Consider the following 14,017-nt stretch of genomic DNA (forward strand, 5'->3'; position numbering starts at 1 on the left):
GATGCTAATGGACCACGGATTAGGATTCCCTGTGCACCGCCTGGTCAAAGACATGTGCGACTCATAATTGATGTGTCCATTACCAAGACTCAGTTGTAATTATAGTCAATAAGTCTCTGTAAATGTGTTAAAGCTTAGGCTAAAAGCATTGGAGACCCAAAGAGAGGTGGGCTAATAATTTAAAATAATCAATGCAGGCGTATTCAAAGCCCTTAATTTCCCTTGTGTGTGTTTGTATGTGTAACTTGTGTGTGTGTGTGTGTGTGTGTGTGTGTGTGTGTGTGTGTCAGCCTACACGGTGAGCTGATTATCCTCAATCCATTAAGATTTATCTTGTCATTTATAATGCAAATCAGGGTTCGGCTGGTCAGGTCTATGACTGGGGAATGTCCGGCGGGTTAAGAATAGAGGGCTCTCCATTACTCTTCCTTGACCATGTGTATTAATTGCTTTTAAAATCAACTTAATGTAGGAATGAGAAGTGAGGGCGCCATCAATAAATGCCCTTCTCTGCTTCCTCCGGTCCGGCCCCCTTTCAGCCCAAACTTTAATGGGATTTTAATTGGAGTACAGGCAGAGCTCTATGGTCGTTCTGGGTGGATTATGTGTCTGTGTGTCTGAGGTTGTGTGTGTGTGTGTGTGTGTGTGTGTGTGTGTGTGTGTGTGTCTGTGTGTGTGGAGTGACTGACTAATGGCCGAGGAGTGTTAAGATGTGTGGACCGTCTCGGAGAGTTGACAGAGAGGTTGCCAGTAGCAAAGTCAATGAGAGTGCTGCCACGACGCACTATGGTAGCCTGGTCATGTGGGTCAGAATACTCACACACTCAGGCTGCTGCTGCATTCTCTTAGTGTGTGCCCTCACCCATCACTGAGACGACATGATTAGGCCTACTTCTGTTTGTGATGACCTCTCAACTTCTAATATAGGGGAAGAGTCACCGTGGTCTCACCATTGCAAACTGGTTCAGGTTGGCAAATGGTTTGTTTTGCTGGGGTACGTCCTACTATTGATTGATTCCGCAAAATAAAAGCACACGAGCAGAGCAACTAACTGTCTTTACTTTGGCATTACCCTCATGTCTCTATGGCTCAACAAAACCACACTTTGTGGTTACGTGGTATGGGGAGACATACTGTACAGTAAGACTGAATTGAAATTTTTGTTGTACAGTCGAGTAGTCTCAAAGGACAGACGACGTGAATAAGAGAAGGATTATGAGGCCCAGTGATCAACATTTTGATGTATCCTTTGTGTGCTATTTGTTGAATCTGTAATATCCGTTTATGAGCCTGCTACAGCATTTCATGTTGCCATGTGAACAACGCCATTACCCTGGGTGCAGCTGAGGAAAAGTGTTACTTAAGCAAATGAAAACGGTGACACTTTAATCAAAGTCAAGGGCACATTTGGAGGTCTCGATCGAGGATTGTCGTTCTTTTTTTAGGTGGCTTTTTCAATTGAATTATCTCTTTTATTTATGAGTTTGTTCATTTTTTTTTGTTGCCTATTTGTAGAATGCACCTATTTCTTAGCATTTTGACAGCTTATGCTAGTTATTATTATTGCTAAGTTCCCTCATAACATTGAGTTATTCTCTATTTGTATGTGGTCATTTATCGTGTACACTTCTTCCAGTGCTGTGGAGCAGGACTGTGGGGTCCGCCAGTGTTTGGACTGGGAGCACGTCCAGATCGTTTTAATTAAACCAAGATTTTATTTACTTGATTAATCAGTGAAATCAGGAGATGGTGGGAGGCTGCACGCATATTTGTCAATTTGTCCCCTGAAAAAAAAAAGACTTCCATTTTGCCAATGAGGATGCAACTGGATTTGCATTTTGAGCTAAATTGGTCACTTTTTCACTTGAGAGAGCTGTCTGACCATCTGAGGCCTGTGGTGGGTTGAAGTAATGGCCACACACACATAATCACCACACACACACATAATCACCACACACACACACACACATAATCACCACACACACACACACACATAATCACCACACACACACACACATAATCACACACACACACACACACACACACACACACACACAATCACCACACACACACACACATAATCACCACACACACACACATAATCACCACACACACACACATAATCACCACACACACACACATAAAAAAGTTTATCCTGGGGTGGTAGACAGATATGGATATTATGTTCCCACGATATTTCATTGAATATTCAACACTGGGAAAAAAAGATGTCCCTTTAAATATGTTTTAAAACGGGGTTTGCCGTTTTCAAAGCAGTATTTCTGGATTTTGGCAACGATGCCCTTTACCTACTCCCCCAGAGTCAGATGAACTCGTGGATACCATGTTTATGTCTCAGTGTCCAGTATGAAGGAAGTTAGAGGTAGTTTTGAGAGCTAATGCTAACTAGCATTAGCACAATGACTGGAAGTCTATGGGTATCTGCTAGCATTGCCAAAATCCTGAAGTATCCCTTTAACATTCTGAAAGAAAGGCTAACAAGTAAGGCTTTAGATATGGAAGAGGTGAGGATGAGGGTGGATAGAGCGAGAGAGGGTTAAACATTGCGGGAGGGTTCTCAAGGAAATGAATTAGTCATTACCCATCTTATCTGGGATGTGAGGGAGCCACATTGTGGTTGGCAATATTAATTTAGCATGACACTGCATTGATGGTCAATTTCAGTTTCATGGAGGCTGTTTAAGTGGAGTGGTGGTGTATTAATATGATGAGATGTGGGAAGGGAGGAATACTACATCTCTCTCCTCCTGCCATACTCACACAGCCATCTGGCAAGATCCTCTCCCTCTGCGTCTGTCTCTTGCTTCACCTCGGCTTGGGCGCGTGTCTGTGTGTGTATTTGTATGTTTGTTTTGGGTGCGCATCATAGGGGTGTGTGTGTCGAGGCTAAATGAAGAGGCCCGATTCACCGGCGCTCATGTGTTAACGCCCCTCCCTCGTCTGTTTGCAGGCCTTGTTAGCACGCGCTTGCCTTTCAATCTTCGTTACAAGCTTAAAATTCAACGTGTCGTACTTCCAGCTCGCGGCAAGTGAACCGTGTATGAACGAATTAGTAATCTACACAAAGTGCTTAATCAAATCAGCGGCTGCCCCTGAAATAAATATTGCAATGCGTCTTGGGATATTCACTGAGAGAGCGGATTGTAAAAAAAAAAAAAATGCATAGCGATTATTTTATAGGAGGTTCCCAGTCAGATTGGTTTGTCATACTGGAGAACTGCTGCTCTAGTCTGTCTCCATGGGACCTGGCCCTAGTCTGGCTGCATGGGACCTGGCCCTAGTCTGGCTGCATGGGACCTGGCCCTAGTCTGGCTGCATGGGACCTGGCCCTAGTCTGGCTGCATGGGACCTGGCCCTAGTCTGTCTGCATGGGACCTGGCCCTAGTCTGTCTGCATGGGACCTGGCCCTAGTCTGTCTGCATGGGACCTGGCCCTAGTCTGTCTGCATGGGACCTGGCCCTAGTCTGTCTGCATGGGACCTGGCACTAGTCTGTCTGCATGGGACCTGGCCCTAGTCTGTCTGCATGGGACCTGGCCCTAGTCTGTCTGCATGGGACCTGGCACTAGTCTGTGTGGCACCATCCACATGAATGGCCCTTACTTGTAGTTGCATACACATCTTGTGTATATTGTATCTACACAAAGAAATAACAATGGCTGGGGTTCAATTCATTTAGGAAAAATAGCACTGTTGTTGCAATCATGAATTGACTTATGCATAAATGTTATCACTAGTCAAACTGAAACAGCATTGGATTGTTATTTTGGGGCATATTTACAATGCTACAGTACTATTTGCGGCATGCTGCAGCGCTTGTTTGATTGAATAGGCCTTCCCCAGTCAGTGTGTTCTATTAGCCTAGGGTGTGGTGTCCCTTCTAGCCATCATGGGCGCTGACGATCCATAGCAGCCCCCTCTCTCGCTCTGCTGCTCTTAAATGACAAATGGCGGGCAGAGACTGTGCCCCTCTCTCAAATGGCAGCGCTACCCCACCCTCCCCATTTATTAATGACAATGATTAGAAGGAAACCTCCCTGCAAAGCCAGGCAGAGTGATTAGCACTTTTAATGATGGAACGTGGTAGTGAGTGCACACAAAATTGATTTACGTATTCTGCCTGACCTTTGGTATCCAATTTATGCATCCAGAAGCAAAGGAAGGAAGAGTAGGTAAGAGAGAGATGGAGAGAGTGACGGGAAAAGATAGAGAGGAGATTGAAGGAGAGAAAAGCCATGGAAAAGTCCATAATCCAAGATGGCGTAGCAGTCAGACGTCTTTGTCCTGTCGTGTCCCTTGTATATATCTTTTTACATCTTTTTATTCTCATATCTTTTAAAAATATTTTCCTAAACCTCAACTTCTAAATACTCTCCTGCAACCCACCTCACCCAATGTGGCGTGGATCTGTTTTTTTTCTAAAGTATTTCTATTTACTTCAGATCTGGAATCCCTCAACTGAAGCTAGCCATCTAACTACCTACCAGCTATCAGTCAGCAAACCATTGCTAGCGGTCATCAGCTAACCTTTAGCTCGGAAAGCTCTCGCCAGTTCGAACAACGTGACTCAAACCAGAGCATAACGGACCTATTATTATTATTATTATTATTATTATTATTATTTATTTTTTCCCCATATCCCCGGATTCCTACCGCAAACTCTGAACATTTTCATCTGGATCTTCGCAACTAGCTAACCGCAATCCCGGGTGACTACTCCTGGCTAGCGTTTCCAACCCGGAGCACGCACCAATTAGCCTGAAGCTAAACCGGCCAGGGCTCCTGTGCTACCACCGAAGCCCACTCCTGGGCTACAATATCCGGACCCCTTCTACTGCCGGTACGGGGCACGGAACCCCGCCAATCCTCTACGACTGGAATACCGACATAATCTGCCCGAGGATTCCAACAGGCCCCTCAGGCGAGACGTCCGCTGAAGGCCAATTCTGCTTACCGCGGCCTACTAGCTACCTAGAGCTACTTGGAACCCTACTAATTCCATGACTGGTCTATCGACGTCACCGCATGAAGAGGCAAAAACAGACTTACCCCCATCGCGACGTCCCCCAAAGGCTAACTTGCTAGCACCGGTCTGCTAACTGTTAGCTTGTTTAGCCCCGGCCTATTAACTGTTAGCTTGTTAGCATCGGCCTGCTAACTGTCTGAATCGCCGTGTCCCCAGTCAGCCCAACCACTCACTGGACCCATATGTTCACTTGGCTACGCATGCCTCTCTCTAATATCAATATACCTCGTCCATTACTGTCCTGGTTAGTGATTACTGTCTTATTTCACTGTAGAGCCTCTAGCCCTGCTCAATATGCCTTAACCAACCATGTTGTTCCACCTCCTACATATGCGATGACATCACCTGGTTTAAACGTATCTAGAGACTATATCTCTCTCATCATTACTCAATGCCTAGGTTTACCTCCAATGTACTCACATCCTACCTTACCTTTATCTGTACACTATGCCTTGAATCTATGCTATCGTGTCCAGAAACCTGCTCCTTTTACTCTCTGTTCCGAACGTGCTAGACGGCCAGTTGGTATAGCCTTTAGCCGCACCCTTATCCTACTTCTCCTCTGTTCCTCTGGTGATGTGGAGGTTAATCCTGGTCCTGCAGTGCCTAGCTCCACTCCCACTCCCCAGGTGCTCTCATTTGTTGACTTCTGTAACCGTAAAAGCCTTGGTTTCATGCATGTTAACATTAGAAGCCTACTCCCTAAGTTTGTTTTACTCACAGTTTTAGCACACTCTGCCAACCTAGATGTCTTAGCTGGGTGTGAATCCTGGCTTAGGAAAACCACCAAAAACCCTGAAATCTCGATCGCTAACTATAACATTTTCCGGCAAGATAGAACTGCCAAAGGGGTCGGAGTTGCAATCTACTGCAAAGATAGCCTGCAGAGTTCTGTATTACTATTCAAGTCTGTACCCAAACAATTCGAGCTTCTACTTCAAAAATTCACCTTTCCAGAAACAAGTCTCTCACTGTTGCCGCTTGCTATAGACCTCCCTCAGCCCCCAGCTGTGCCCTCGATACCATATGTGAATCGATTGCCCCCCATCTATCTTCTGAGCTCGTGCTACTAGGTGACCTAAACTGGGACATGCTTAACACCCCGGCCATCCTACAATCTAAGCTAGATGCCCTCAATCTCACACAAATAATCAATGAACCTACCAGGTACAACCCCAAATCTGTAAACACGGGCACCCTCATAGATGTCATCCTAACTAACTCACCCTCCAAATACACCTGTGCTGTTTTCAATCAAGATCTCAGCGATCACTGCCTCATTACCTGCATCCGTAATGGGTCTGTGACCAAACGACCACCCCTCATCACTGTCAAACGCTCCCTAAAACACTTCTGCGAGCAGGCCTTTCTAATTGATCTGGCCGGGGTATCCTGGAATGACATTGACCTCATCCCGTCAGTAGATGATGCCTGGCTATTCTTTAAAAGTGCCTTCCTCACCATCTTAAATAAGCATGCCCCACTGAAAAAAATTAGAACTAGGAATAGATATAGTCCTTGGTTCACTCCAGACCTGTCTGCCCTTGACCAGCACAAAAACATCCTGTGGCGTTCTGCATTAGCATCAAATAGCCCCCGTGATATGCAACTTTTCAGGAAAGTTAGGAACAAATATACACTGGTAGTTAGAAAAGCTAAGGCTAGCTTTTTCAAACAGAAATTTGCATCCTGCAGTACTAACTCAAAAACGTTCTGGGACACTGTAAAGTTCATGGAGAATAAGAGCACCTCCTCACAGCTGCCCACTGCTCTGAGGCTAGGAAACACTGTTACCACCGATAAATCCACTATAATTGAGAATTTCAATAAGAATTTCTCTACGGCTGGCCACGCTTTCCACCTGGCTACCCCTACCCCGGTCAACTGCCCGGCACCCTCCAATGCCCCCACCATTTCTCCTTCACCCAAATCCAGATAGCTGATGTTCTGAAAGAGCTGCAAAATCTGAACCCATACAAATCAGCCGGGCTAGACAATCTGGACCCTCTCTTTCTAAAATGATCTGCCGAAATTGTTGCAACCCCTATTACTAACCTGTTCAACCTCTCTTTCGTATCGTCTGAGATTCCCAAAGATTGGAAAGCTGCCACGGTCATCCCCCTCTTCAAAGGGGGTGACACTCTAGACCCAAACTGCTACAGACCTATATCTATCCTACCCTGTCTTTCTAAGGTCTTCGAAAGCCAAGTTAACAAACAGATTACCGACCATTTCGAATCCCACCGTACCTTCTCCGCTATGCAATCTGGTTTCAGAGCTGGTCATGGGTGCACCTCAGCCATGCTCAAGGTCCTAAATTACATCATAATCGCCATCAATAAGAGACATTACTGTGCAGCCGTATTTATCGACCTGGCCAATGCTTTCGACTCTGTCAATCACCACATTCTTATTGGCAGACTCGACAGCCTTGGTTTCTCAAATGATCGCCTCGCCTGGTTTACCAACTACTTCTTTGAGAGAGTTCAGTGTGTCAAATCGGAGGGCCTGTTGTCCAGATCTCTGGCAGTCTCTATGGGTGTGCCACAGGGTTCAATTCTCGGGCCGACTCTTCTTTGTATACATCAATGATGTTGCTCTTGCTGCTGGTGATTCTCTGATCCACCTCTACGCAGACAACACCATTCTGTATACTTCTGGCCCCTCTTTGGACACTGTGTTAACTAACCTCCAGACAAGCTTCAATGCCATACAAATCTCCTTCCGTGGCCTCCAACTGCTCTTAAACGTTAGTAAAACTAAATGCATGCTATTCAATCGATCACTGCCCGCACCTGCTCGCCCGTCCAGCATCACTACTCTGGACGGCTCTGACTTAGAATACGTGGACTCCTTTCAGACTCACATTAAGCATCTCCAATCCAAAATGAAATCTAGAATCGGCTTCCTATATCGCAACAAAGCATCCTTCACTCATGCTGCCAAACATACCCTCGTAAAACTGACCATCCTACTGATCCTCGACTTCGGTGATGTCATCTATAAAATAGCCTCCGACACTCTACTCAACAAACTGGATGCAGTCTATCACAGTGCCGTCCGTTTTGTCACCAAAGCCCCATACACTACCCACCATTGCGACCTGTACGCTCTCGTTGGTTGGCCCTTGCTTCAAACTCATCGCCAAACCCACTGGCTACAGGTTATCTACAAGTCTCTGCTAGGTAAAGCCCCACCTTATCTCAGCTCACTGGTCACCATAGCAGCACCCACTCGTAGCACACGCTCCAGCAGGTATATCTCACTGGTCACCCCCAAAGCCAATTCCTCCTTTGGTCGTCTTTCCTTCCAGTTCTCTGCTGCCAATGACTGGAACGAACTGCAAAAATCACTAAAGCTGGAGACTCATATCTCCCTCACTAGCTTTAAGCACCAGCTGTCAGTGCAGCTCACAGATCACTGCACCTGTACATAGCCCATCTGTAAACAGCCCATCTATCTATCTATCTATCTACCTACCTCATCCCCATACTGTATTTATTTATTTATCTTGCTCCTTTGCACCCCAGTATCTCTACTTGCACATTCATCTTCTGCACATCTACCATTCCAGTGTTTAATTGCTATATTGTAATTACTTTGCCACCATGGCCTATTTATTGCCTTAACTTACCTAATTTGCACTCACTGTATATAGACTTTTTGTTTTCTTTTGTTCTACTGTATTATTGACTGTAAGTTTTGTTTATTCCATGTGTAACTCTGTGTTGTTGTTTGTGTCGAACTGCTTTGCTTTATCTTGGCCAGGTCGCAGTTGCAAATGAGAACTTGTTCTCAACTAGCCTACCTGGTTAAATAAAGGTGAAAAAAAATGTATTTACTCACTGTAGGAGCTTATGTTTTTTTATACAGTATTAGTCAAAAGTTTGGACACACCTACTCATTCAAGGGTTTTTCTTTATTTTTACTATTTTCTACATTGTGGAATAATAGTGAAAACATAAAAACTATGAAATAGCACATATGGAATCATGTAGTAACCAAAAAATGTTTTAGATTTTAGATTCTTCAAAGTAGCCAACCTTTGCCTTGATGACAGCTTTGCACACTTTTTGGCATTCTCTCAACCATCTTATTTCATAGTTTTAATGTATGACCTGGACTCAGGCCGTCTGGTTGTTTTACAGTCAATCCTGGGCAGTAAAGTATTACGGTAGCTGTTAACAATATTCCAGATTTCAACAACCTGACTAACAACAAGATTTCACCACATCGTCATTCACAGTGTCACCATCTCTGCAATTGTGCAAAGATCTTTCTGTTTGAATGTTATTAAGGAATGCCCCCCCCCCTGGCGTTATAGCTCATCTCTGCATTTACCCCTATGTCTACAACCACTCCTTTCTCTTCATTATACTGTTTTATAATCATTTATGTATTTTTTCCCAACACACAAAGTAGGATAAATTGACTTTGTTTATTGTTCTGCAGGATCGAAGCCGTTCAAGTGCAAAATCTGCAGCTTTGCCACCGCCCAGCTGGGTGACGCCAGGAACCACGTGAAGAGACATCTGGGCATGAGAGAGTACAAGTGCCACATCTGTGGGTGAGTACCACAGTCAGAGACTAGTCACTGCCTTTTTAACTGGGGATGCCCGGGTTGTGTTCGTTAAGTTCCAAACGGAAGAAAAAAGGTCCGAAACGGCAAGGTACTATCTGAACTTAAGAAACGCTTGTTTTCCTTTTACGTTGCCACGGTCTTATTGGGTTTTTAAGTCATTTTTTTGCCATTTAGATTGGATCACAAGAAAAAGATCCTCTTGCTCGGCAAACCATTATTTCTTCTCTTATTGTGAGATGTTTCAATATAATCTGTCATATCTCACCATAGTCAACATTATAGCGCACCAGCGTAGGGCTAAGCCCATAAACTCGACCTAAAATGCTTCTGCGTCTCTTTCCTAGGGCCGCAGAAGCACTGCATTTAGGCCGAGTTCAGTTCAGTTTCGTTCCTATGCTTGATCTTTCTACCATCTTACTGTGTTCAAATGGACACGTTGGAGTGTTTCTGTGTCATTTGGAAATGGACTAAATAGCAGGATCCTCGGCTTGTACCACGTTCTCTGCGGCTATGCGATACATAGACGAAGACGTGTAGTTATTCCGTCTCCCTCGATGCTTTGGTGTAAACGGTTTGTTTGAACGTGTTCGGTTGCTATGGTTTTTTTCTTTCTGCCACGGTCGAGTGGAATGAACGTTGTTTATTTGTCGCCGCCGTTCACAAACGTTTTACAGAAAGGCAAACAGATTTTGTTAAACACAGCTACCTCTAATGAGGAAAAAAGGCTCATGTTTCACAAGCCCTCCAGCTAAAGCCTTATCCCCAAGTGCTATGAATGTGTTTGGGCTTTGACCAAGAGAATATGGACACACACACACACACACACACACACACACAGAGAGAGAGAGAGAACGTAGTTCTCCAATGTGCCTGACTGCCTGTAAATGAGTGTACTAAATACAGCTTCTGGTTTCACAAATCATGCGGATGGAGGAGCTATCTCCTGCCTGAGCCAGACACTGGTGACAAATCGGCCCTGTGTGTGTGTGTGTGTGTGTGTGTGTGTGTGTGTGTGTGTGTGTGTGTGTGTGTGTGTGTGTGTGTGTGTGTGTGTGCGCGAGCACGCTACTGACTGATCACTGGGGCAACTTTCCTCTTGACTAAAGAGCAGCAAACAAAGAACAGACCAGAAACACCCTCATTAAGGCCAAAGTAACCACACTCTCTCTTCCTAAAGTATTCAGATGAGATAATATAGGCCTACGTATTGGTGGTTAGTCTGAATGCAGAGCTGTTGCTAATGGTTGTTCATGTCTCAGTTAATGCAGTTTCCCTTTTTGGGGTTTGGGCTGACCTAGAAAGTGAGATTACAATGTAGGCTGGCTATTAGGCATTCTGTTACACACACTGGGTGAGGTGATATTTTGCGAAACAAAACCCTCTTTATCTAATGAAATCGTTTCTCGTTATTACGATTTATCATCTTGATTACAATAGCTGAAGCGTTCGTTTAAGTTCACTCGACCGACGTTTCTGGCACTACAAAATTGAAATTCCTACGTTTAGCAAAATGGGGGGGGGGTTTACACACAGAGATACTATTACTGGAACGTACAAAGCCCCTCAGACCATGGCAATTTGACTGGAACATTTATCAGTAATTCTATTTCTATGGTTTTACATGACTTCCCTGCTTTGCGAGACAAGCCAATGTAACGTTAACCAGTAGTCTGTTCATTCATTTCCCATTGCTGTCACAGAGCGAGCTCATCCTGCTCTCGTTAGAATGTTGAGGAGGAGCAGCAGCGTTGTTTAACTCAATCTAAACACGTGTGTGGTCTTTCTCCCTGCGCCATCGATTGGTGCTCCCGCCCGGTGAACTCTGTGGCTGCGAATATTACCCGCTTTTGACACTGTGCGCTAACGATTGAGACGCCCCCAAATGGATGTGGTGCCCCTCTGCTGTCCACCTCACTTTAGCTGAGCCGAGAGCCGCGGAGGGCTGCTCGTCTCCGCAGAGGACTCTGGGAAGTTGTTGATAGTTAAAGATCATATTGTTGTGGCATTTAATTAACAAATGCAAATCAAGGCCAGGACAGATAGGCACCTCTGACCCAGCTGCCAATCAAATGTGAGAAGGCTGTGAGAGGGCTGTTCAGTATAGGTAGGCTGTGTTGTGTGTACACCATGCCTTTACACTCTCTCTCTCTCTCTCTCTCCCTTCTTTTAGCTAACAGTTACTCTGTCTTTTTTTTCTGTTTCGGTTCCTCTCTCTCGTTGTGTCTTTCTTGTCCTTCAGACTGACACGTCTCTTAGCTGATATCCTCTGCTTTTTAAAATTGTATTTATTTTGTACCCCCCTTTCTCCCCAATTTTGTGATATCCAATTGGTAGTTAGTCTTGTCCCATCGCTGCAACTCCCGTACGGACTCGGGAGAGGCGAAGGTCAAGAGTCATGCGTCCCCCGAAACACGACACTGCTTCTTGACACACTGCTCGCTTAACCCGGAAGCCAGCCGCAACAATGTGTCGGAGGAAACACTGTACAACTGGCGACCAAGTCAGCGTGCACTGCGCCTAGCCCGCCATAAGGAGTCACTAGAGCACGATGGGACAAGGACATCCCGGCCGGCCAAACCCTCCACTAACCCGGACGATGTTGGGCCACATGGGCCTCCCGGTCACGGCCGGCTGAGACACAGCCCGGGATCGAACTCGGGTCCGTAGTGACGCTTCAAACACTCTGATACAGTGCCTTAGACCGCTGCGACTTGCCATTTATGAAAGTGTTATTCAATGCGTTTCTATGGGCTATAGTAGTAAAGACCAAATTCAATATTTTCTAAAAAATATTTACATATATTTTTTGATACCTAAAGGGCCCCCCCCCCACACTGGCTTAGACTTTTAAGAATTAAAATACTGAATCTTGCAGCAATGACATCTCCTAACTGACTGATGTAGCCCGAAGCTGGCCATAAAAACATAACCTGCAAAACAGCAGAAAAACACAAATTGCCTCCCTAGCACATACAGTACGGCAAGATTCCTCATACTGTATTTAATTGGAAAAAAAGCCTTTTAAACACAAGGCTGTTTCTTGTCTTTTCTCTGTGTGTGGTGTGTGTCGGTCCACAGTGGGCCTAGGCCATTTAATGAGCACTCCCTTCCTCTCCTCCATCATGTTCTCTCCTCCCAAAAGGCCCAGGTTTCAGCATTTCAGCATCCCTTACCCGTACCGCTTCCCCCCTATAGCCCCACCGCTCTCGCCTCACCCTCCCCAAAGATGCCGTGGCCGGCCAGTGCTGTTTGTACGTGTTAAATTATGCATCAGGAGTCTAAACGCTGTGAAGCATTGGTTTAATATCTGGGGGCCAAGTCGTTGGAAGTATTAACAACATCCTGGATGGTCCTCCCATTGGACCTGGTTCTATGATATCATATCGGCCAGACGGCCACTGTAGTTGGAACTATCTGTCAACTAGCTCTAGTTTAAACTTTAACGCTTTCTCTCTTCATCTCTCCAAAAAAGTTGTTCGTCTTTTCGGTATCTGAGAGGTCTTTTTCCCCCCTCTCCCTCTGTTGACTTAGTAGCCGAGTCTGGAGTGAGTATATTTAGTCATCGTTTCATGTTGGTGTCATGTGATTTGAATGGAACAGGATAGGGCTGGCTCGTGTCAGGCTTTTGTGTCTCCCCGTCTGCGAGTGTGTCTTCTGCTGGTCCCAGAATAGCCCCATCAGTTCAGATCCGCCTTCCCCTCCCTTCCCCAGCTCATCCTCTGTAATATGTCTTAATGCCCAGGCCTGTGTGTGTGTGTGTGTGTGTGTGTGTGTGTGTGTGTGTGTGTGTGTGTGTGTGTGTGTGTGTGTGTGTGTGTGTGTGTGTGTGTGTGTGTGTGTGTGCGCGCGCGCGAGTCCAGGCCTTGACAGGAGAGGAGCATCTTAGCGCTTTGCTTATCCAGAGAAAGCCGTCACTTAACTCAGCCCCTCCATTGTGTGTGTGCCCCCCCCCCCCCACCACCACCACTCCCACCCCTCTTCCTCCCTGACGTGATACTCTTTAATCCTCAAACAGAATCTGGTTTTAACTCGGACTATTTTTCGGTGTTAATGGTTGGGATCCCGATGAGGAGGGTTACAATGTCACTCCCCCCTGATCTCTCCGCCTCCCCCCAAAATAATTGTACATCATCGCTTCATAACGTGTCAGAGGGGTGTTGGTGGCGTGCAATTAAAACCGGCGAATATAATACAGGAAATTACGGCCTGTCAGGTCGGTGAACAACACAGTCGGTATTTGAGTTACACTTAATCATCATGTGCATTAGCGACTTCATCGGATTTCCACTCTGGTGTGAGGCAGTCTCTCTCACTATTAAGGCTTTGGATTGTGTCTGAAAGTACAACACCCAGGCTATAGCTCTGTACTTATGTGAAGAGACGACATTTG

The 14,017-nt window shown here is 45.5% G+C and overlaps 1 protein-coding gene across 2 annotated transcripts in view; it reads left to right on the forward strand.

Moving 5' to 3' along the window:
* LOC115177297 (zinc finger protein 407-like) overlaps positions 1 to 14,017 on the forward strand; it is a 193,361-nt gene that overhangs the window by 7,162 nt on the left and 172,182 nt on the right. For both annotated transcript variants that reach the window (XM_029737942.1, XM_029737943.1), the window contains exon 3: positions 9,498 to 9,612. In XM_029737942.1, the coding sequence (XP_029593802.1) occupies positions 9,498 to 9,612 (115 nt within the window). The remainder of the gene's footprint in view (positions 1 to 9,497; positions 9,613 to 14,017) is intronic.

Source organism: Salmo trutta, chromosome 37 (assembly GCF_901001165.1).
Source record: "Salmo trutta chromosome 37, fSalTru1.1, whole genome shotgun sequence".
NCBI lineage: Eukaryota > Metazoa > Chordata > Actinopteri > Salmoniformes > Salmonidae > Salmo > Salmo trutta.